This window comes from Pongo pygmaeus, chromosome 8, assembly GCF_028885625.2.
Source record: "Pongo pygmaeus isolate AG05252 chromosome 8, NHGRI_mPonPyg2-v2.0_pri, whole genome shotgun sequence".
Lineage (NCBI taxonomy): Eukaryota > Metazoa > Chordata > Mammalia > Primates > Hominidae > Pongo > Pongo pygmaeus.
The window spans coordinates 72,174,338-72,198,958 of NC_072381.2; the positions used below are offsets into that span (position 1 = coordinate 72,174,338).

At 44.0% G+C, this 24,621-nt stretch overlaps 1 protein-coding gene and 1 pseudogene across 4 annotated transcripts; one reads left to right on the plus strand and one right to left on the minus strand.

Moving 5' to 3' along the window:
• The first annotated feature begins 762 nt into the window (after nucleotides 1-762).
• Nucleotides 763-24,142, plus strand: SAR1A (secretion associated Ras related GTPase 1A). Of its 4 annotated transcripts, none has more exons than XM_054436963.1 (8): nucleotides 826-959; nucleotides 8,260-8,327; nucleotides 9,069-9,142; nucleotides 9,262-9,381; nucleotides 9,931-9,996; nucleotides 16,486-16,589; nucleotides 20,381-20,512; nucleotides 21,756-24,142. In XM_054436963.1, the coding sequence occupies exons 3-8, from the start codon at nucleotides 9,085-9,087 to the stop codon at nucleotides 21,870-21,872; spliced, it is 597 nt and encodes a 198-aa protein (XP_054292938.1). In that variant the 5' UTR covers nucleotides 826-959; nucleotides 8,260-8,327; nucleotides 9,069-9,084; the 3' UTR covers nucleotides 21,873-24,142. The 4 variants fall into 4 exon arrangements, with proteins under 4 accessions (XP_054292937.1, XP_054292939.1, XP_054292938.1 ...); XM_063670520.1 differs by having other exon boundaries at nucleotides 865-896; XM_054436962.2 differs by lacking the exon at nucleotides 8,260-8,327 and having other exon boundaries at nucleotides 763-959.
• Nucleotides 6,825-7,441, minus strand: LOC129006817 (calmodulin-like; annotated as a pseudogene).
• Nucleotides 24,143-24,621: the final 479 nt, after the last annotated feature.

Consider the following 24,621-nt stretch of genomic DNA (forward strand, 5'->3'; position numbering starts at 1 on the left):
AAGAGGGTGAAATTAGACAAAACGCGCAAAGTACCCAGTGCTCTGCCTGGAACATAAGTGCACAATAAATATTAGCTGTTTTTCTATGTTTTTCTAAAACATAGGCCACCCCAGGGCAAGGACGTGTGACTTAAAGCAAAAGCAGCTGGGCGCGGTGGCTCACGCCTCTCATCCCAGCACTTTGGAAGGCCGAGAGACCAGCGGATCACTTGAGGACAGGAGTTCGAGACCAGCCTGGCCAACACGGTGAAACCCTGTCTCTGTAAAAATACAAAAAATTAGCCAGGTGTGGTGACATGCGCCTGTAGTCCCAGCTACTCGGGAGGCTGAGGCATGAGAATCGCTTGAATCCGGGAGGTGGAGGGGAGGTTGCAGTGAGCCGAGATCGCGCCACTGCACTCCAGCCTGGGCGACAAAGTGAGACTCCGTCTCAAAAAAAAAAAAAAAAAAAAGGCAAGAAAAAAAAAGGCAAAAGCTTGGAGGGATCCACCTCAAGTGGAGGGCCCCAAGGTCAACTCATCTTTCCCAGGACCTATGTCACCGTCGGTCCCCACTTCGACTTTCCTGGTGCGTCTGGAATGGGAAGCCGCGATGCCGAGGGTACCAGGCCGCTCAGGGACTCCAGGACCTAGCCCCGGACCCAGGGTCCCGGCGCTGCCACGTCTCGCGCGGTCAGCTAGCCAGACGGGAACAGGCGGGGCCGAGGCGGGGCCAAACCCCGAGCGCGCTTTGCCACGCCTTATGCCCGCCCCTCCGCGGCCTGAGTCGCTGGTGGGACGGCACCGGGGCAGAGAGGCATAACGCTGCGAGGGGGCGGGGCCCATTACGCGCCCGGAAGTCCCGGGGAGGGGTGTGACGTACATCCGGCGAGTAGCTGGCGGTCCCGGGTGCTGCTGGTTAGTGTGCTCTGAGGGAGGGTCCGACCTAGCCGCTGTTTTGCCGGAGGAGCCCCTCAGGCCGTGAGTCTGAGGGCCGCGTCGGGGAGGGGAGTTGGGGCTCGAGGGGCTGGGACGGAAGGCGGGGAGGTCGGAGCGGAGGCTGGCCCTGGCGGGGTTGGGGGGGGAAGTGACACGCAGGCGGTTCTGTGGGGCCGCGGGGCTGATTCTGGGCGGGGACGGGCCAACTTGGCCAGATGTGTTCCGTCCCCTGCTGTCCTCTTTGGCCTGGGGTCCACCTGCATTCCGCTCGGGGGTCTCGCAGCTGCTGGGCCGGATAACAGTTTCTTGTCTGTACCGTGCGCTCCGGTTTACGAAATGGCTCCATGTTCTCTGTCTCGGAAGAGCCTCACAGCCCTCGGTGAGGCGGGTGGGAGCCCTTGATGATTATCCTTGTTTTATAGACTCGGAGACTGAGGCTGGCCAAGGCTCCACAGTTAGCGAGTGTGAGCGCTCGAACCTGGTCTACAGGCCCCTAGTCCAGGGCTTACCCCCAAGTCAGTGCTCGGTTGTCTTCTGATGGCCCGGGTCGAACCCTGTATTTTCTCCTTCCACCTTCCCCTTTTCCCGTCTGGTCTCTGCATGGAAAAATTTCCTTATGTGCATTTGACATGGATTAGCGTTTTCTTCACGATTCTAGCCAGTGGGTCAGGAGCCTCTTTATCTTGTTGATTCCATCTGCTTCGGTTGGGACAGGGGGCTTAGGGAGATTTGCCATGGGGCTGACCTTTGACATTTACCCCGCAGCTAAGCAGAGTTAGCTAAAAGCCAGCCGCCTACTACCCCAAATCTGCCTGGAATGGCGTCTTAAAGTTGCCCTAATTATGTATAACAAGTAATGCGTAAATTTTTAAATTGGCTAATGGTCAGATTGGTGCCCTCCTTTTCTATTAACATTTGTTTGAATCATTTAGCCCTGGAATTCGCAAGTTTTCATTTTAGGTACATTAATAGTGTTTTGTTGATAGTTTAGAGATCTACCTTAAATTTTAGATTACTCTTAACTTCTCGTAAGGTGGTACAATGGACCAAGAATAGAAAATAAATAGAATGCTAGTTATTAAAATACCATTCAAAAGATGTGATGAGTTGTAAGGAAGAGAACTTCGGAAGATATCCTCTGTGTAGTTGGTGGGTTAAAGAAGTTTTAGGTTTTTTTTTTTTTTTTCCAGCAATTTTGTGGTTTGGGTTTGAATTTTATGTACTGTTAACAGGAAGAGCTTAGGCTTTGGTGTTAGAGATGAGGGTTTAAGCCCTGGCACTATTACTTTTTCAACTGAGCAGTCTTAAACGACTCAGCAAAACTAGGAGTATCCTCATCTTTCTCTTGTTAAATGAGGCCAGTGATCCTTGCCTGGTAGGGTTGGTGTGAGGATGAAATGAGATGTACAAGTACTGTGCAGATTGTAAAACTACTGATAAGTTGGTACAAATCCTAAGATCTTAAGGAGAGAGGAGCCACCAAGGCCATTTTCAGCTGCTGAGGAGTCTGAGGTGGGAGGATCTCTTGAGCCTGGGAGGTTGAGGCTGCAGTGAGCCATGATGGCAACACTGCACTTCAGCCTGGGAGACAGAGTCTTGGTCTGTCTTAAAAAGGGAGGGGTGGGTGCAGGGGCATTTTCTTAACTTTTGGTAGCAGTGCAGCCCAACTCTTTGGATCTAGTAAGGGTTTTTATTATTTTTAGCTCACCTGAAGAGTTTCTTCAGTCAGCCTCCACTCTGATCACTCCATTACAACCCAACACTTCTATATACATTTGTACTACACTTGTTTTCAGTCAGTATTGTAAAAAATGTTTACATCACTTTAGAAATATTTTCTTTCTTTCTTTTTTTTGAGATGGAGTTTTTGCTCTTGTTGTCCAGACTGGAGTGCAATGTCGTGACCTCGGCTCACTGCAACCTCTGCCTCCCGGGTTCAAGCGATTCTGCTGCCTCATCCTCTTGAGTAGCTGGGATTACAGGCACCCACCATGCCTAGCTAATTTTTGTATTTTAAGTAGAGATGGAGTTTCACCATGTTGGCCAGGCTGATCTCGAACTCCCGACCTCAGGTCATCCACTTGCCTCGGCCTCTCAAAGTGCTGGGATTACAGGCATGAGCCAAGTATTTTCAACTAGATGAATTCTGCAAAGGTGAAAAGGAGAAAATGCCACACTTTAAATAGTTTTTCATGGCAATTGAACTACTTTAATTTTCCATTTTGTTTTCCTTTGACACTCCTGCTTTTAAGCCGTCTCCTCCCTTGGAGCATACAAATCAGCAGCAGCCGGGATTTAGCTACTTGGCTGCTTTAATTCTTCCCTCCAAAATGATCTCAGTGGGAATGACCTTAATGAGGGGTGTGCTCTAAAGGTGAGCTGTGCTTCTCCAAGCAGTAGATTGAGAAAAGTATAGGAGGATGTTTGGTTTGAGGGAGTTGCAGAGGAAGGGCACATTGTTCTTTTACTTATTTACAGTAAATGGGAATTTCAGCACAGGAGCTTTATTAAGTATATTTAAGTTATTGGACTCTTTAAAGTGGGGACTCAATTTCCAGAGAAAACTATTAGTTAATGTGATAAATGCGGTCTTTCTGCTGAAATATATTTGTTACTGAAAAGGCAAAAAAGAAATCACCTCATTTAGTATTTTTTCATAAGAGCTTAGTATGTACCTCCACCCAAACTGCCAAACTGTATTTGGCTGTCTTTGGTAAGGGCCATGAAAAATAAATATTAATTAGGTCCTAAAATTTATAGATTAGGCCATGGGCCTGATAAAACCCAGTAATTGGATGAAAAACATACCATCTCTACTTTTCAATTTACTCTTTATTTATTTATTTTTTTTTTGAGATGGAGTCCTGCTCTGTCACCCAGGCTGAAGTGCAGTGGAGCGATCTCTGCTCACTGCAACTTCTGCCTCCTAGGTTCAAGCGATTCTCCTGCCTCAGCCTTCTGCATAGCTGAGATTACAAGCAAGCGCTGCCGTGCCCAGCTGTTCATTTTATTCTTCATCTGGCATTCTTTGAATGTAAGGGGATTTTTTTGTGGGTAACGCTTTTACTGGTTACTGTTCATGAAAATTTTGATTGCAGTTGGTCATATCTAGTATAAAGCCCTGTGTTCAGATGCTCCTGCTGATGGAGAGGAGTAAAAGTGTGGACCTTCCATTTTTCTGCACCATATCTGAGATACTAAAGCAAAAATTCAGCATGGCCAGACAATGCTGAGAAACCTTAAGACCCACCAGCGTGTCTAGATCCTACCCTCTTAATTTCATTCAGAGGTCATTTTGCTTATTACCAATATATGTAAACCTTTTAGTAGCTTTTGATAGCTATGAGAAACAATAGAAAAAGTAGTGTTAATATCAGTACCAGTTAAGTTGTTTACTTGCTTGGGAACTTACTGCTATATCCTGAACAAGTATTCTTTTTTTGTTTTTTGAGACAGGGTCTTGCTCTGCCACCCAGGCTGGGGTGCAGTGACACAATCATAGCTCACGGCAGCCTCGAATTCCTGGGCTCAAGCAATCCTCTTGCCTCAGCCTCCCAAGTAGCTGGAACTACAAGCATGTGCCACCATGCCTGGCTAATTTTAATTTTTTTTTTTTTTTTGTAGAGATGCAGGTCTCTCCATGTTACCCAGGCTGGTCTTGAACTCCTGAGGTCAGGGAGGAATCCCCCACCTCAGCCTCGCAAAATGCTGGGATTACAGGTGTGAGCCATGGGGGCCCGGCCTGAATAAGTATTCTTATTTTAAGAAAGTCTGTTTGTAAAATGAGTTTGGGTGTGATTATTCATGTATGAAAAGATTCTCTTCTTATCCCTTAATGGTTCTCTAAAATAGTGATGTCATTTCTTTTTATAAATTGAGACCCGTGTCTGCAAAAATGATTAAATATTGAGATAGCATTGGTAAATGGAGCAGGGCAAGTGGTGCCGGCCAGTAGAATTTTGGGTGACTTGTTTTTTAAGAGTTGTTTACAGGATAGATTAATATGTTTTTCATTCAAATCAATGTGCTTTTCATTCTTATTTTCTATTTAGTGCATCTAAGTGGCATTTTGATTCACATTATTGATGAGACTGATTTCCTAGAGTTGTTCTTCACTGGATGACAGCAGTGGTATGTCTAGGGAATGTGAATGAACCGCTGCCTGGAGGAGTAAGTCACACAGTAAAAGAAAGTGTAGGCATACCTCGGATATATTGTGAGTTTAGTTCCAGACTACTGAAATAAAATAAGTACAGTAAAGCAAGTAACACGAATATTTTGGTTTCCTAGTGCACATAAAAGTTACGTTTACACTATACTGTAGTCTGTTAAGTGTACAGTAGCATTATGTCTTAGAAAATACGTACCTTATTTAAAAAATACTTTATGGCTAAAAAATGCTAACAAGCATCTGAGCCTTCTGCGAGTCATAACCTCTTTGCTGGTTGGGGATCTTACCTCCATGTTACTCCACATTGATGGCTGTTGAATGATCAGGTTGGTGATTGCTAAAGGTTGGGATGGCTGTGGCAATTTCTTAAAATAAGACAACAGTGAAGTTTGTTGCATCAGTTAATGCTTGTTTTCAAGAAAGATTTCTCTGTAGCATGCAATGCTGTTTGATAGCATTTTACCCATAGCAGAATTTATTTCAAAATTGGAACCAGTCCTCTTAAACCCTGCTGCTGCTCAAGTAAGTTTATGTAAACTCAAGTAAGTTTTTGTAATTTTCTAAATCGTTGGTGTCATTTCAACAGTATTCATAGCATCTTCATCAGGACTAGATTCCATCTCAAAAAAACCACTTTTTTTGCTTATCCATAAGAAGCATCTCTTCATCCATTAGTTTGATCATGAAATTACAGCAGTTGTCACATCTTCAGGCTCTACTTCTAATTCTAGTTCTCTTGCTGTTTCTACCATATCTAAGGTTACTTCTTCCTCCGAAGTCTTGAACCCCTCAAAGTTATCCACAAGGGTTGGAATCACTGTCTTCTTAACTCCTGTTAATATTGATATTTTGACCTCTTCCCGTGAATCATAACTGTTCTTACTGGTACCTAGAATGGTGACTCCTTTCCAGGAGGTTTTCAGTTTACTTTGCCGAGATCCAGCAGAGAAATCAGTCTATGGCATTGATAGCTTTGTGAAATATATTTCTTAAATGAAAGACTGGCAAATCGAAAATACTCCTTGATCCATGGGAAGCAGTATGGATGTTGTTAGTAGACATTAAAACAACATTTACTTCTTTCTGCACCTCCATCAAAGCCCATGGGTGACCAGGTGTGTTGTCAATGAGCAGTAATATCTTCAAATCTTTTTTTCTGAGCAATAGGTCTTCACAGTGGGCTTAAAATACTTAGTAAACCATGCTGTAAACAGATGTGTGGTAGGCAGAGTAGATTTAGTGTAATTCTTTTTTTTAATTGTAATTTTTTTTATTGGAAAACAAATACAAAACTTGGAATGGATTTGAGGCAAATTGCGCCATAAGCACATTTTCTTTAAGTGGCTAAACAAAGTTTAAAAAGCAAGTAACAGTAAAAGAAAATGTTTCTGGTACAGGACCAGCAGTACAAAAAAAACAGTGTGTGAGTTACCTGGGAGTACCTGGATAATACACCCGTTCTGCAGTAGTGCAACTTTTAAGTACATATTGTTGGCTGTCCGAGGTCCACACAGAGTTACAACTCCATACTTCAACAACATGCTGACAGTTCCTAAAGAAAACTACTTTAAAAAAAAGGCATAACCCAGATGTTCCCTTATTTGACCAACTCCACCTAAGTTTAGATGTGCAGAAGGGCTTAGATATATCCAGAGTAAGCCACAGGCAACATGTTACTTCATCAGTTTTCTAAAATAAGGTTTCAGGGCAATGACAGTAATGGAAGAACACATGGAGGAATGAGGTCCTGATTACCATACATGCATATTTTTTTGACAGTAGGGAGAAGCCTTTTACAGATAAGTTACAAACAAAAGGCAAATAAACAGTTTTGTACAAGAAATTTAACACATTCTGTACAAGGTCTTCATTATGCTGTCATCGTTTGTACAAACTCATAGTTTACTTGACCATCACCATCAGGATCTGCTTCCCTGATCATTTAATCAACTTCTTCGTCTGTTAACTTCACTCCAAGGTTTGTCATCACATGGTGAAGTTCTACACCACTAATATAGCCATTGCCATCCTTATCAAACACACAGAATGCTTCTCTAATTTCTTCTTCACTGTGTCTTTCATTTTTTTTGCCATCGTTGTCAGAAATTCAGGGAAGTCAATTGTGCCATTACCATCAGCATTTACTTCATTAATCATGTCCTGTAACTCTGCTTCTGTGGGATTCTGCCTAAGACCTCATTACAATTCCCAGTTTCTTTGTTGTTATAGTTCCATCACCATCTTTGTCAAATGGTGACAAAACTTTGAATTCTGCAATCTGCTCTTCAGTCAGTTGGTCAGCCATGCTGCAAGTGCTACTGGTTTCCGAGGCGCAACCACACAACCACTCTGCTCGCTCACTTGCTCCACTTGGACTGATTTAGTGTCATTCTTAAGGGCCCTAGGATTTTCAGAATGGTAAATGAATATTGGCTTCAACGTAAAGTCACCTTGCATTAGACCATAACAAGAGAGTCAGCTTGCCCCTTGAAGCTTTGAAGCCAAGCAATGAATGACATCTCCCCTCTAGCTATGAAAGTCCTAGATGGCTTTTCAAATAGAAGGCTGTTTTGCCTACATTGAAAATGTGTTGTTTAGTGTAGCCACCCACCTTCATCAGTTATCTTGCTGCAGCTTCTACTTCAGCACTTGCTTTTTTACCTCATGTTTTTATTTTATTTTTATTTTTTTATCAGCAATAAGGCTGTTTCGTTTTCTTGATGCTCATGGGTTTGCTGGAGTAGCACTTTTAATTTTCTTCAAGAACTTTTCCTTTGCATTTACAATTTGGGTAACTGTTGAGTGCAAGAGGCCTAGCTTCTGGCTTATCTCAGGTTTTGATGTGTCTTCCTCACTAAGCTTAATCATTTCTAACTTTTGCTTTCAACGGAGAGACCTGTTACTTTCACGTGGAGAATAGGGAGGCCTGGGGTGGGGGCAGGGCTGTGGAGGAAGTCATTAAGTTTGCTGTCTTCTATGGTTGTGGTTTGTGGCACAACAAAACAATTATAATAGTAATACCAGATATCACTGATCATAGATCATGATGACAGATATAAGAATAATGAAAAAGTTTGAAATATTGTGTGAGAATTACCAAAATGTAACACAGAGACGTGAAGGGAGCACATGCTGTTAGAAAATGGTACTGATACACTTACTCAATTCAAGGCTGCTTCCAACCTTCAATTTGTAAAAAACCAGAAAACCTCAGGATCCACAAAGTATCATCAAATGAGGTATGCCTTTATATTTTTAACTCCTAGTTCTCTGAGTATCATAGATCAAAAACTATCAGGAAACCAGTTATTTTTGCACAGGATTCTAGACTCTCCTCCAGATTGCAAAATCTGTAAGTGTCAAGAAAGAAGAATATTAGTTTCTCTTTACTTTGCTTCCTCCCCTCCCCTTCCCTCCCCTCCTCCCCTTCCCTCCCCTCCCCTCTCCCCTCCCCTCTCTTTTCTTTTCTTTTCTTTTCTTTTTTCTTTTCTTTTCTTTTCTTCTCTTCTCTTCTTTCCCTTTCTCTTTCGCTTTCCCTTTCCCTTTCCCTTCCCTTCCCTTTCTCCTGTCCTGTCCTGTCTTTTTTCTCAGAGTCTCCCTCTGTTGCCCAAGCGAGTGCAGTGGCACCATCATGCCTCACTGCAGCGTCAAACCCCTGGGTTCAAGTAATTCTTCTGTCTCACCCTCCTGAGTAGCTGGGACTATTGGTGTGTGTCATTATGTCCAGCTATTTTTTTAGAGATTGAGTCCAGCTTTCTTGCCCAGGCCAGTTGTGAACTCCTGGGCTCAAGTGATCCTCCTGCCTTGGCTTTCCCAAATGCTGGGATTCCAGGTGTGAGCCACCATGCCTGGCCTGCTTTCTTATTCCTGAAAACATGGGACTATAAATGTGCATCATGGCTAGGGAACAAGAGTTAACCTCTCCACAATTGTACTGTCATTCAGAAAGCTAATGTTTGCTACTTTCATATTTTATACAGGTAGTAAGCATTAATAATGTCTTTCATCTTTGAGTGGATCTACAATGGCTTCAGCAGTGTGCTCCAGTTCCTAGGTAAAGCCATTTCCTTGAAATACAGGTTTCAAAGTTTGTGCATTTCCTTCAGTAATTTAACTACAAATAGGCTTTGGTCTGTAGAGAGTAAATGTGTTAACAATTTTTTTCTCTTTTAGGACTGTACAAGAAATCTGGAAAACTTGTATTCTTAGGTTTGGATAATGCAGGCAAAACCACTCTTCTTCACATGCTCAAAGATGACAGATTGGGCCAACATGTTCCAACACTACATCCGAGTAGGTTTGAAAATATCAGGTGACCTTTTGATCTTTAAAGGTCAGTGTTAGGCGTGGAGGGTGAATCCCTAGTTGGTGGAGTTCTTTTATTAACTGAAGTCCCAAAAGCCAACTCATACGAAAAATTTCCCTGTAAGACACACTCAGGTTATGTACTTTCAGATCTAAACCTCTGGAACTTTGTCATTATCTGTTGTCACTGGTCCTGTAAAGGGACACCTCTCCTATACCTACTTCTAAGAAGTGGAAAATAGCTTGGAAAAAAAGAAGCCTTTGGCTTTTAGAATAGTTTCAGAACATTTCACCCTTGTATTCCTTTTCTTTGTTGGGAGTGGGGTGTTGCCTGGGCTGGTCTCAAAAATCCTGGGCTCAGATTATCCTCCTGCCCTCAGCCTCCTGAGTAGCTGGAACTACAGGCAGGTGCCACCACACTCAACTTCTTGTATCTTTTTCTTTACAAGGTGAAAGCATTGATATTGGCTTATAGTACTAGTAGTTGGGGGTTGTTGAATTGACAAGTTTTTTTCTTCTTTTTAAATAATTTTTCAGCATCAGAAGAGCTAACAATTGCTGGAATGACCTTTACAACTTTTGATCTTGGTGGGCACGAGCAAGGTAAGCGATGACTCAGTGGAAAGCATGTTTATTGACTTATTTTTTTTGTGCCCCCCAGCTCCTTTTAAAAGCAGTGTGTCATTTTTACCTTTTAAATTACTTACATTTTAGAATTAGGATCTTATTACTTTAGTGAAGTTGTTTTATTCATTTATTTTTTTAAGTAATTTCAAACTTGTCAAAAGTTGCATTAAATAATACACAGAAGTCTCCTTCAATATTACCCTATTGAGCTGGGATAAAGTTAGCCATAATGTATAACTATTCATGAACTTTTAAGTATTTGCCTGATATAGCCAAACTCAACTCAGATCTTGACTGAAAATTTTTACAAAGCAGGACAGCATCTTGCCATTTTAATCTTTACTACATTTTTACTTATTAATGTAGTTTACCTTGTAACTGGAAAATATGTTAAAAGATATATGTATTGCTTCAACAAGAGTAATGATTTCATCATTTTAACTAGGCTTGCCCTAAGCCAGTATATTTTATTCTATACCTTTTGCCCAAATTTGTCAGTCTCCTCCTCCCTACATAATACATATTAATGCTTATTTTTTATGAACTGTTTGTGAGCATATCATGCCCCTTTACTCTTTAATACTTTAGTGCCATTTTCTAAGAACAAAGATATTTCCTTGTATATAATCATAATAGTTATCAAATCCAGGAAGTTTTATTTTTTTTTTTTTTTATTTTTTATTTTTTATTTTATTTATTTATTTATTTATTTTTTTTAATTTATGAAGTATTTATTGATCATTCTTGGGTGTTTCTCGGAGAGGGGGATGTGGCAGGGTCATAGGATAATAGTGGAGAGAAGGTCAGGAGATAAACACATGAACAAAGGTCTCTGGTTTTCCTAGGCAGAGGTCCCTGCGGCCTTCTGCAGTGTTTGTGCCCCTGGGTACTTGAGATTAGGGAGTGGTGATGACTCTTAAAGAGCATGCTGCCTTCAAGCATCTGTTTAACAAAGCACATCTTGCACCACCCTTAATCCATTTAACCCTGAGTTGACACAGCATATGTTTCAGAGAGCATGGGGCTGGGGGAAAGGCCATAGATCAACAGCATCCCAAGGCAGAAGAATTTCTCCTAGTCAGAACAAAATGGAGTCTCCTATGCCCACCCCTTTCTACACAGACACAGCAACAATCTGATCTCTCCTTCCTTTCCCCACACTTCCCCCCCTTCTTTTCAACAAAATCGCCATCGTCCTCATGGCCCGCTCCCCATGGTCGCTGTCTCTTCGGAGCTGTTGGGTACACCTCCCAGACAGGGCAGCCGGGCAGAGGCGCTCCTCACTTCCCAGACAGGGCGGCCGGGCAGAGGCGCTCCTCGCTTCCCAGACGGGGCCGCCTGGGCAGAGGCGCTCCTCTCCTCCCAGACGGGGCTGCCGGGCAGAGGCGCTCCTCACTTCCCCAACGGGGCCGCCCGGGCAGAGGCGCTCCTCGCTTCCCAGACGGGGCCGCCCGGGCAGAGGCGCTCCTCACTTCCTCCCAGACCGGGTGGCAGCCGGGCAGAGGCGCTCCTCACCTCCCAGACGGGGCGGCCGGGCAGAGGCGCCCTCACTTCCCCGATGGGGCCGCCCGGGCAGAGGCGCTCCTCACTTCCCCAACGGGGCCGCCCAGGCAGAGGCGCTCCTCGCTTCCCAGACAGGGCCGCCCGGGCAGAGGCGCTCCTCGCTTCCCAGACGGGGCCGCCCGGGCAGAGGTGCTCCTCGCTTCCCAGACGGGGCCGCCCGGGCAGAGGCGCTCCTCACTTCCTCCCAGACCGGGTGGCAGCCGGGCAGAGGCGCTCCTCACCTCCCAGACGGGGCGGCCGGGCAGAGGCACTCCTCACTTCCCAGACGGGGCGGCCCAGCAGAGGCGCTCCTCACTTCCCAGACCGGGCGGCCGGGCAGAGGCGCTCCTCACTTCCCAGACGGGGCGGCTGGGCAGAGACGCTCCTCACTTCCTCCCAGACGGGGTGGCGGCCAGGCAGAGGCGCTCCTCACCTCCCAGACAGGGCGGCCGGGCAGAGGCGCTCCTCACTTCCCAGACGGGGCGACCGGGCAGAGGCGCTCCTCACTTCCCAGACTGGGCGGCCGGGCAGAGGCGCTCCTCACGTCTTCCTCCCAGACGGGGTGGCGGCCAGGCAGAGGCGCTCCTCACTTCCCAGAGGGGGCAGCCGGGCAGAGGTGCTCCTCACTTCCTCCCAGACGGGGTGGCAGCCGGGCAGAGGCACTCCTCACCTCCCAGACGGGGCGGCCGGGCAGAGGTGCTCCTCACCTCCCAGACGGAGTGGCCAGGCAGAGGCGCTCCTCACTTCCCATATGGGGTGGCTGCCGGGCAGAGGCGCTCCTCACTTCCCAGATGGGGCAGCCAGGCAGAGGCGCTCCTCACTTCCTCCCAGACGGGGTGGCGGCCAGGCAGAGGCGCTCCTCACCTCCCAGACGGGGCGGCCGGGCAGAGGTGCTCCTCATCTCCCAGACGGGGCGGCCGGGCAGAGGTGCTCCTCATCTCCCAGACGGGGCGGCCGGGCAGAGGTGCTCCTCATCTCCCAGACGGGGCGGCCGGGCAGAGGTGCTCCTCATCTCCCAGACGGGGCGGCCGGGCAGAGGTGCTCCTCACTTCCTCCCAGACGGGGTGATGGCCGGGCAGAGGCGCTCCTCACCTCCCAGACGGGGCGGCCGGGCAGAGGCGCTCCTCCCTTCCCAGACGGAGTGGCCAGGCAGAGGCGCTCCCCACCTCCCAGAGTGGGCGGCCGGGCAGAGGCGCTCCTCACTTCCCAGAGTGGGCAGCCGGGCAGAGGCGCTCCTCACTTCCCATAGGGGGTGGCAGCCGGGCAGAGGCGCTCCTCACTTCCCAGATGGGGCAGCTGGGCAGAGGTCCTCCTCACTTCCTCCCAGACGGGGTGGCGGCCAGGCAGAGGCGCTCCTCACCTCCCAGACGGGGCGGCCGGGCAGAGGCACTCCTCACCTCCCAGAGTGGGCGGCCGGGCAGAGGCGCTCCTCACTTCCCAGAGTGGGCGGCCGGGCAGAGGCGCTCCTCACTTCCCAGAGTGGGCGGCTGGGCAGAGGCGCTCCTCACTTCCCATAGGGGGTGGCAGCCGGGCAGAGGCGCTCCTCACTTCCCAGATGGGGCAGCTGGGCAGAGGTGCTCCTCACTTCCTCCCAGACGGGGTGGCGGCCAGGCAGAGGCACTCCTCACCTCCCAGACGGGGCGGCCGGGCAGAGGCACTCCTCACCTCCCAGACGGGGCGGCTGGGCAGAGGCGCTCCTCACCTCCCAGAAGGGGCGGCTGGGCAGAGGCGCTCCTCACTTCCCATATGGGGTGGCAGCCGGGCAGAGGCGCTCCTCACTTCCCAGATGGGGTGGCGGCCAGGCAGAGGCGCTCCTCACTTCCCAGATGGGGCAACCGGGCAGAGGCGCTCCTCACTTCCTCCCAGACGGGGTGGCGGCCAGGCAGAGGCGCTCCTCACCTCCCAGACGGGGCGGCCGGGCAGAGGTGCTCCTCATCTCCCAGACGGGGCAGCCGGGCAGAGGCGCTCCTCACTTCCTCCCAGACGGGGTGGCAGCCGGGCAGAGGCGCTCCTCACATCCCAGACGATGGGCGGCCGGGCAGAGGCACTCCTCACTTCCCAGACGACGGGCAGCCAGGCAGAGATGCTCCTCACTTCCTAGACGGGGTGGCGGCGGGGCAGAGGCTGTAATCTTAGCACTTTAAGAGGCCAAGGCAGGAGGCTGGTAGGTGGAGGTTGCAGCGAGCCGAGATCACGCCACTGCACTCCAGCCTGAGCACCATTGAGCATTGAGTTAGCGAGACTCCGTCTGCAATCCCAGCATCTCGGGAGGCCGAGGCAGGCAGATCACTCGAGGCCAGGAGCTGGAGACCAGCCCGGTCAACACGGCGAAACCCCGTCTCCACCAAAAATACAACAACCATTCAGGCGTGGCGGCGCGCGCCTGCAATCCCAGGCACTCGGCAGGCCGAGGCAGGAGAGTCACAGGAGCCCGAGGCAGGGAGGTTGCAGCGAGCCGAGATCATGGCAGTACAGTCCAGCTTCGATAACAGTGGGAGACCGAAAAAAGAAGGAGAGGCAGACCGAAGAAAGGGGAGAGGGAGAGGGAGAGAGAGCGAAGTTTTATTTTTATCCACTCTGTATTTCCTTTTTTTTTTGGTCAGTTGTCCTGATAATCTCTTTTATACCATTTTTTTCATCTTGACCAGGTATACGGTATCATATATTTAGTTATCAAGTCATTTTTGCATCCTTTATTCAATGGAGTGAAAGTATGTAGGAAATTAAATATTTGTAAGTAATTTCAGACTTGGCAAAAGTTGCAAAAGTAATACAGTGACTATGTGTGATTACTCTGATACAAGTGGATATTTTGTATATTCTGTCCATTTCGGACAGTTGGTGGAACATTTCCTTCTACCTTTTTGCTTTCCTCAGAAGTGCTTTTTGCCTACTTAGGCTATGTCTTTGGTTTCCAGATTCCTATCAGGTGTTTAGAGACATACAGAGTGGTGTCTTTGTCTGATGGGCACTCAGTTCACATTTGACAAGACTGTAGGTATAGGAGTAAAACATTTAAGATGTGAGAATAAATAGTCTGGGAAGGTAGGGAAAAGGAACTATTGAGATTCTGTCAGATTTACTTACTTGTTATTACACTGAGTGGAGAAGTCTTGTTTTGAAACATTAGGTTGAGCTAATACCGTTTTTTTCTTTTTTTTGAGATGGGGTCTTGCTCTGTTGCCCAGGCTAAAGTGCAGTGGCACAATTTTGGCATACTGCAACCTCTACTTCCTGGGCTCAAGCAATCCTCCCACCTGTTTTTTGTAGAGACTGGGTTTCCGCCATGTTGCCCAGGCTGGTCTTCAACTCCTGAGCTCAGGTGATCCACCTGCCTCAGCCTCCCAAAGTGCTGGGATTATGGGCGTGAGCCACTGTGCCCAGCCTAATACAGTTTTAAAAAAATGTATAGTAAAATATAACATTGGTCATTTCTAGTTGTTAAGCCTAATAATTTTATAATCAGTGGTTTCATTAACATATAATTATTTTAATTAATTTATTTAATATTTATGCCCTGAAAAATCATGTATATTATGATCATAATCACATAAAATACCAGTAAAGAAAAAAGACTGGAAGAGAATATCAAAATATTGACAAGGGGTGTGTTTTGATAGAGGGATTAGAAATTATTTTGTTTCCTTTTTTTCTGTAAGGAGCTTGTATTTTTTTCATTTGGGTAAGAATGGGTATATGGTGTCCTTTTTGCTGCTTCCACAAAAGGATTTGTAAATGCTTACAAATTTAAATTCAGAGCAAGATAAGACTGAACCTAGACCATCTGGAGAATGCAGAAGGACCAGATACCAGATGGTTTTATATACCTGAACTGGGAATTGTAGATTGTTTGGTGTGATAAATTTAGGTTTCAGGTTTTGTTAAAAGTAAGAAGGGAAATGTATTGATGTATTTAGTTTTGTTTATTTGACAGAGGAAAATCTACTTAACAAAAACACTTTTACATAATAACCTAGCCACCATTTTATAAAAGTTACTAAAGTACTGTACCTCTGGAGGTTTCCTTTTTTTTTTTTTTTATAACTTAAAAATTTTAACTTAGGAGAGCAAGTTCGATGTAACAAAATCAGTATAGAACTACGGAAAGTAAAATAGAAAGTTCATTCAACCTCTTTTTCCTAGCTCCACTCTTTAAAGGTAACCATTATTAACTGATGTAGAGATGCTTCGTTATTCATTCTATTGCAAGGGCTAGAAATTAATGGCTTAGAAATGATAGTACAATTAAATCATTGCTTCCCAGCCTTTATCGTTTCATGTCACAAGCAAAAAAAGAAGTAATATTTATAAGGCATGCTGGGTTAAATATGGTAGGCTGAGATAACTGGCCTGGGGCCTTGAACCACTTGTCAGGCCTAGTCTCCCTAAGGGCTGAGCAGAGGAATGTGTCAAGACACCTACACACAAGTTGGCTAGAAACTAACTGGGACTAAAATTACATGGACAAGTAATTTGTATCCTGATGTTTTAACTCAGAGGTTGCAAACTAGACTTGGCTCCAGGGGCAAGGCAAGTCATTTAAGTGAGTAAAATTGGCTGGCTGTAAGACAGCAGGGAAATTTTGTCAAGCAAAAGTGTTCAGACATCATCAGAAGGGGCAGCCACTGCTTAGTTCCTGCTGATAATTGTCACATGGATAAGTAGGCATGGGATTGCTAGATGTTGTAGTTTTTCAAAAAAAGCGGAAACTCTGATTTTCAAATTTACAAAAATTAAGTTCAGCTTATGGACCATCAGTTTGCATCCTCTGTTCTGAATTAATACTGGCCAGAACTTGGAGAAATCCATAGCGTCTAATCTTACTGAAACCCAACCAAGATTTGTCCATTTTATAGACCATTAGGTTATTCATTTTCACAATGTATATTTTTTACTGATGCAACTACAAACTTTGTTTTTTAGCACGTCGGGTTTGGAAAAATTATCTCCCAGCAATTAATGGGATTGTCTTTCTGGTGGACTGTGCAGATCATTCTCGCCTCGTGGAATCCAAAGTTGAGCTTAATGTATGTTTTGTCCTTTAATGTGTATTTTAATGTATATTTTGTCCTTTTTTGGCCTCTATTTTTTTTTAAGGAATATAGCTCAGTAGTGCCAATAATTAGTCATTCCAGTTAACATTTGGCAAAAAGACTTAGTTGCAGGAGGAAAATGTTTTAAATCTAAGACATTGCTTTTCAATGTCCTGAGGAAACTCAGCTCAAACCTGAATAAATTAACTGTTGTTTCTATCATACAGGGATTATATGGCCAAGTTTGCTCATGATACTCCTCATTTATGCCTGTTGTCCCAGCATAATTAATAGTATTCCGTTTCACGTGTCATGAACAGTAATTCTGTTTTTTTTTTTGTTGTTGTTGTTGTTTTTTTTTTTTTGATGGAGTCTTGCTCTTGCCCAGGTTGGAGTGCAGTAGCGCAATCTCGGCTTACTGCAACCTCCACCTCCTGGGTTCGAGGGATTCTTCTGCTTCAGCCTCCCAAGTAGCTGGGACTACAGGCACGTGCCACCATGCCCGGCTAATTTTTTGTATTTTTAGTAGCGACGGAGTTCACCATGTTAGCCAGGATGGTCTTGATCTCCTGACCTCATGATCCACCTGCCTTGGCCTCCCGAAGTGTTGGGATTACAGGCATGAGCCACCGCGCCTGGCCCATGAACAGTAATTCTTTATAAGTAGTGTTGGCATAGTGAAAGCCTAAAAGCGATATTAGAGTTCTTTACATTTTTGAATCTGCATTCTCAGCTTGTGCCTACCCACCCTCCCACTGAATGACTTGCCAGACCTTCATGGTCTGTTCTCAGTCTTCAGTTTTGGTTGCGTACATCCTTTGATACTATCAAGGACTCACTTCAAGTTTTCTCCTTTGTCAACATTGCATTTTCTCTTGGCTTGATGGTTTCTATACTATTGGCTTTGTTATCCCTACTCCTTTACCCTATATCTCTTCTTTCTCTTTGATTTATAACTCCTTGCATTCTTGTTTCTGGCAACTTGAACCTGTCTTGAATTTATTTCTAAGTATGTTTCTCACATCTATAGCTCCAGCCTCACGTAGAATTGCTTGCCACGCAATCTTTACCTTGTTTTTTTTTTTTTTTTTTTTTTTTAAAGAGAATCTTCCTCTGTGGCCCAGGCTGGAGTCCAATGGTGCAATCACAGCTCACTGTAACCTCCAGACTTCTGGGCTCAAGTGATCTTCCTGCCTCAGCCTCCCAAGTAGCTAGGACTACAGGCATACACCACCACACCCAGCTAATTTTTTTTTAAAAAGTGTTTTTGTAGAGACAGGGTCTCATTATGTTGCCCAGGCTGGTCTCAATCTCCTGGCTTCAGGTGATCCTCTGCCTCGGCCTCATGAGGTGCTGGGATTACAGGCATGAGCCACCATGCATGGTCTCCATTCTCTTTGTTTAAACTCCTCTTTTCACTCTTGATTTTGGAGCTACCTCTCTGGCTGATACTTCTGTCTCTTTGAGAGGCACTAGTTCTTCTTGTTAGTCCTTAAATGTTGGTGTTCTCCAGAGTCTACTTTCTCCTAGGCTGGTCTCATCTACTCCCTTCATTTGGCACCTACATGTCAGTGACTCTCAAATGCATTTCTCTCCTCTAGACCTCTCCTGAGCTCTAATCTGATACCTAATCCTGCCTACTCTCGACAACTCCTACTACTGATTCTGTTTTCCTAGAATGGAACTATTTGTCTTTCCCACCCACCACCTACCTGGACATGCAGTCCACAAATCTGTGAATTAATGTAAATCCTACCATGACCCTGATATGCACCATAATGCTAGAAGGAACTTTCTCAGACTTCATTGCCCTACTTAATATCCTTTGATAGTTCTGTCATTTTCAGGATAAAATCTATAAATCTTTTGCATAGCACATAAGATCATTCATGATCCTGCCTCTGTTTCTTTTTACTGCCTACCTTGAACTATATTCCAGACAAACAACTTAGCCATCCTTGAATATGCACAAGTAGCTACTGCCTGGCTTTTTCACCTGTACCTCTCCTCAACCCCTCAGTTTGTCGGCAAATTTTAAAATGTTCTATAAGAGACCTCAGAGTTCAGATATGACTGCTTCTGGTAAGTCTCCCTTGACCTCTGAGACTGTGTTAGACTCCCACCTTACCAATGTCTGTTGTCTTTATTGATTTTTTTGTAGTTCTTTCTCATCAGACTATGAACTAACATGATAGGGACTGTGTCTTCTTTGCAAAACCCCTGCACCTAGCAAAGTATTAGACACATTAGGTACTTTGTTATTGCTTAATGAATGAAGGACATTCTTATTCTAATTTTGTGTAACATTTCCTGGAATTCCAGATGGTCAAAGTACGTTCCCCTTTATCTCTTTAACTCTGCTTTCCCCCCTAGCTTTCCTGCTGGTGACAACTAGATTCCCAGGCTTGAAATCGATGCCAGTTTTGACTCATTGGTCTTTTTTTAATTTTTTTTAAATCATTTAGACATTGGTCTCTTCAATTCTTTCTTCAAAATGCCTCCTGCAGTATTCATTGAATGCTCTACCTTAAGCTAGATCATGATCTCTTACATGAACACCACAGATACTATTTGTGAATTCATTATACTGAAAAATAAGATTTTATTCACTAACTTCTGGATTTGTGGTCTTTTAGGATATATTGCAGCTCACTTCTTACACTGGCCCCATAATGTGAGTCATCTCTTCTCATCCATTTACTTTGTTGCTGCATGTCTATCTAAATGCTTGAATCCAGCCATGCAGTACTGTGTGGCTTCCTGAATTATTGTCCTAATGCAAAGCCGTTGTTTATGTTCTTCCTTCTCCTTTACACCTATCCAAACCCTGCCCTTCCTTTAGAGCCCTGTTTCGGTTCCAGATCTTTTCTAAGACTTTGCTTAAGCCCAAAATTGCCATTTTATTTCCCTGAACTTGTCTTAGTGTTAATATTCAGTTCCCATTCATTGTGACACTTATCCACTATGTTGTGTTCTTACTTGGCTTTGTTAACATAAATGTGGCTGGGCGTGGTGGCTCATGCCTGTAATTCCAGCATTTTGGGAGGCTGAGGTTGGCAGATTACTTGAGGGCCAGGAGTTTGAGACCAGCCTGGCCAACATGGTAAAACTCCATCTCTACTAAAAAAATAGAAAAATTAGCCAGGTGTGGTAGCACATGCCTGTAGTCCCAGCTACTCAGGAGGCTGAGGTGGGAGAATTGCTTGAACCTGGAAGTCACAGGTTGCAGTGAGCTGAGATTAAGAAAAAAAAAAAAACATAATGTGAACACAGAGTGAGGATTTTTTTGAGGACAGGAATGTGCTTCCTTTTGTATCCTCAGTGCCTGAGATAGTTACCCTTCCTACTGTATTCTTCTCAATGCCTGAGAGAGTTCTTTGCACACATTGAGACTTGGTGAATACTTGGGGAGTTCCTGTAGTCATCTTTGAGGCTCTGTAGCCAGAGCATTCATTCTTGTAGGACTGTGTTGAGGGACATCCTGAGGATAGTTTGTGGCTGAGCAGATTAGCTCAGAAGTTAATGTTGGGGCAGTTCTGCCGCCTTGTAAATAAATAGACTAAAGTTGTAACTGTTTCGAGGCACTTAGGAGATTTTTACTTAATGTCATGGGTGTTATGTCAAGGTGAATCTTTAATCACTCAGGTGTAAAGTTGATCAGATTTTCACTTTACATTAATGCCTTAAAAGATTCGTGGAAGTCAGATTTTTCATTATCTGGTGGGCTTTTGTAGATTCCTCACTTAATTCTTTTTTTTCTTTTTTTTTTTTTTTTCAATCTTTAGGCTTTAATGACTGATGAAACAATATCCAATGTGCCAATCCTTATCTTGGGTAACAAAATTGACAGAACAGATGCAATCAGTGAAGAAAAACTCCGTGAGATATTTGGGCTTTATGGACAGACCACGGGAAAGGTAAGAGAAAAATATTTGGGTTACATACAAAGGACATTAACAGTTTTTAAAACATGATGTTTTGCTATTTAGATTACCCTTCTCTTTTAAAGGCTTAAACAGGCTTAGGATTTGTTTTACTGTGGGTATTTTTAAGCTCACTAGAGGCAGGAGTGTGTTCTTTTTAACGTTTTAAATGGGATTCATTCATCGGGTATTTGAGGAAGAAGGAAATGGTAGAAAAGGCAAACTTACTCTTTTAAGAGTTTATGATTATCTTTCAAATTTGATTCTAGAAATTGCTTTTGAAATAGCCCTTTTTAGCCAGAAAAGAATTTGTTTTTTGGACTGGAGTTTGCAGGTTATGAAGAAAAATAATCATTTCAATCACTTTCCAAGCATTGAAATCAAAGCACTTGATTATCCTCATTGCTTCTTGCTGAGAGAGGTAGGACTGTTGGCCCCATTTTGCAGAGGAAGAAACAGAGAGTGATTTGTTCAGGTCTACACAGCAAGTCAGTGATAAAACTAGAAAAAGAACTTGAGTCTTCCAAATCAATAGTTTTTACTGTCTTCAGTTGGAAGGAGGACTCTTGTAGAAAAGCAGGCTTAAGAGAGAGAAAATCTAGATCAGATAAAGTTAAGCAGGAATCTTTCTGTTCTTTTTAGCTTGGGGTTTTGGCATATTTAGTTTTTAAAAATCTTCCTTTTCTGTGATAACTTTCTGACTTTTTTACATGGTTCCTTAGTCTCACCTCTTCTTGATTATCTGTTTCTTTATAGAAATACTTCCTTTCTTTCATTTAATTTCTCCTCTTTTGCATCAGTATTAAATACACATGAATTCTTCATTTCTTCAGTGCCACCTGTTATGAGTGTTTATTTCTGCATGCTTTTGTTAATGAGAATGTCCTTATTTCTAAACAGTCCCAGACCTCTTTTCTGCATCAGAGAGCATGCTGGTTCCATAAGTCCCAGTGGCTTTTTTCTTGGTTTGCTGCCATAACTTTACAGATAAATATTGGGTGTTCAAAGCAAATGCTCTTCAGAGAGAGAGAGGCTGGGAATAGAACTGTGCTGCTTATTCTATCCTGAAAACACGAAGCCTGGGGAAGTCATCTATATGGCCTTGATCACATTTCTGTAATTAATACCTACTTAGGTTTGCTTTTAAGGAATGGATAAAATGATTGTAATGATCGTCTTTTGAATCTTTTCCACCACAGAGATGCTAACAGGCCTTTCTTGGTTTTGCCTCCTTTAGGGGAATGTGACCCTGAAGGAGCTGAATGCTCGCCCCATGGAAGTGTTCATGTGCAGTGTGCTCAAGAGGCAAGGTTACGGCGAGGGTTTCCGCTGGCTCTCCCAGTATATTGACTGATGTTTGGACGGTGAAAATAAAAGAGTTTTACTTCTCTGGACTGATCCTATTCACAGCTTCCTCATGAACTTTTCTAATAGAACAAGGAAAGCTCTCCAACCATGTCTGGTGTTGAGAAGCCAAGAGTCTCTGTCAACTCTCTCATTGCCCAGTGGTGACATGTGCTCTTCTCCACACTGTTGGGAGGTAATGCTGCCCCACGTGCTGGTGCAGGTCAGTATCCCGGGACTTGGAAGCTGGCAGGATTTGCCGGGTAAAGCTGTGTGCCATCATGGGGCACCTGAAAAGAAAAACACGTCTCACCACTGTGGTTGATTCAAAAGAAAGTGATTCTATTTTTTAAAGAAAGTGTTGTTAATGTAATTGGTATCCCTCCTAACTTTTTGAGTTCACAATTTACTTGGTCCAGAGTTTTCTATTCTTTTTTTTTAAAAAAACTAATGAATGACATTTAGATACTTCATAAAATTATGAACAGATATGGAAGCCAGAGCTCATTTGGGTGAACTTACTCCTGCTGAGTTAGCAGATTGGTGAGAGAAGCTCCCCTGAGCTCACCTGTCTCTCTGACTGCCTTGGAGTAGGTGGCATAACCTTGTGCACAGAGAACTAGAAGAGGGGCAGAACCCTGGCCTTGCAGTTGTGGCAGGTTTCCACTGTGGTAAGCTAGGGTCATTCCTCATCAAAGAATGTGTAGCAGATTGTTCACTGTGGAGGAGTTAATTATAGAATGGGTTATTGTTGTTATTCTTACTCATGAAGTTACAGATTTCAGCCAGTCTTTGCTTTTATACTTTTTTGAAATTTAATTTCTCTCTATAGCACCTTCCTTTTTCATTTTCAGTATCAAAAGTGACTTTCACCTCATAAAAGAGTTGAGAACATCTCTCATGTCACATACTGCAGGTGCATCGGTTACTTTTGCACAGATTGTAGGGGGATGTTTTTCTGAATAGGAAGACAGGACAAAGTTAACAGCTTAAGGGCTCTTAATTCTGTGAGTTGAGGACTTAAAAGTATTGTAGCATTTGTTTGGATCCAGGAAAAATGTATTCAGTGGGCTTTAAAATTTCCGTTTGCAGAATTTGGTCTCTCAGGCTGTTTCTGAGCTCTTTTTCTTACATTTTTTCTCCTTTGATACCTATTTTATTGGTGTTTAAAGTAAAGGTTAACATCTGTAGCTTTTCTAGGTTTTTTTTTTTGTTTTTTTTTTTTTGGTATGAAATTGTCTTTCTCCATTGCAGAAATAAGCTGGGGAAACACTAACCCAAAAACTTTCTGTAGAGCTGTTCCTTTGGAGGCAGCATCACCTATTGGCAGTAAAGACTTAGTATAAAAGCACCAGCATCCCTACTTGGGTGATGAGGATTAATTTTATAGCATTCCATTTTCCTAGTGCCACATGTGAAATTGGATTTTGATGATCTTAATTTATATTCTACCCTTATAGTAAAAGATCGAAAGATATATCTCCTAGGAACAGACTGGAGATAGGAGATGAAAAGTTGGGAGGATGTCTTTATTCTAATGTGAGGGTAGGGAAAATGTGGATAACATTACTGGGGTGAGGGAGGCATTGTTCTTTAGTTGGAGTTCTCATTCTTATTCTCCAGTACTGACTTGTGGGGAAAGCATACTTTTTCACTGCCAGGTACTGAATGCAGAGGCTCAGTGAAGTATATATGTGGGAAGTGCATGCATTTCGTTTATTAGCAAACATAGCTGGATTAAGACAAAATTGTTGGTTTGGAAAGGGGTTAAAGCCTTAAGTGAACAAATCTAGCTAACAGTGAATGAACTAGGTAATTGCATATTTTTAATTAATTTCCTTTGGTTAAAGGTCCCCCATACTTCTCTATTCGGAGACATGAGAAGTATGATTACTTCAGTGTTAGTTTTCTTAGTCTTTTTTTTTCCCTATTTGTCCCTTGTCACTTTGTTGCAAGCTAGAAATCTGTGGGTTATACATAGGGCAGCTCTTTGTGAAAGTGGTTTATTCCACTGGAGAAAGGGGATTGAAAATCAGTTAGAACCAATGTATTTCTTGCCCCACGGAACACTATTCCTATAAGATAGCTGAAAGAAGCTGCTGTGAGGAGCTCAGTTCCAAACACAGGATCAGCACCTTGTATAGGAATTCCCATGAATTATGACTTCTCATTCTGTTTTATCAGAGTGCATATATGTCCTATTTCAGGAAAAGTAAAACAGTCATTTACAAAAGAAAGTCAATCTGTATCCTAAGCATTTTAATAAAAAGTTAAAACAAATGTGCTATTTCCTTTTTTTTTTTTTTTTTTTTTTTTTCTGAGTTTGAACAATGCCGTTTGTTTGGGGAGGCAACCAAAAGTTCCCTGCATAGAGGAAGAGACATTTAGGGTGCGTGTGAGATACTTGAATTTTGCCACCAGGAGGGGGAAAAAGGCTGGGGTACTAGAGGTAGTAGATTTAGTACTACTTGAGAGATTTGGAACATGCTGTGGATCCAGGGTTGTTGGTCATCTCTGCGACAGGATGGGGATGGCAGATGTTTGAGCAAAATCTATATTAACATGCTAGCAAGGACTAGTTCTAGTTTAGCTGTGTTTCACTCATTTTACACAGAATTAGAATTGGCCGGGTGTGGTGGCTCACACTGTAATCCTAGCACTTTGGGAGGCTGAGGTGGGTGGATTGTCTGAGCTCAGGAGTTTGAGACCAGCCTGGGGAACAGGGTGAAACCCCATCTCTACTAAAATACAAAAAAATT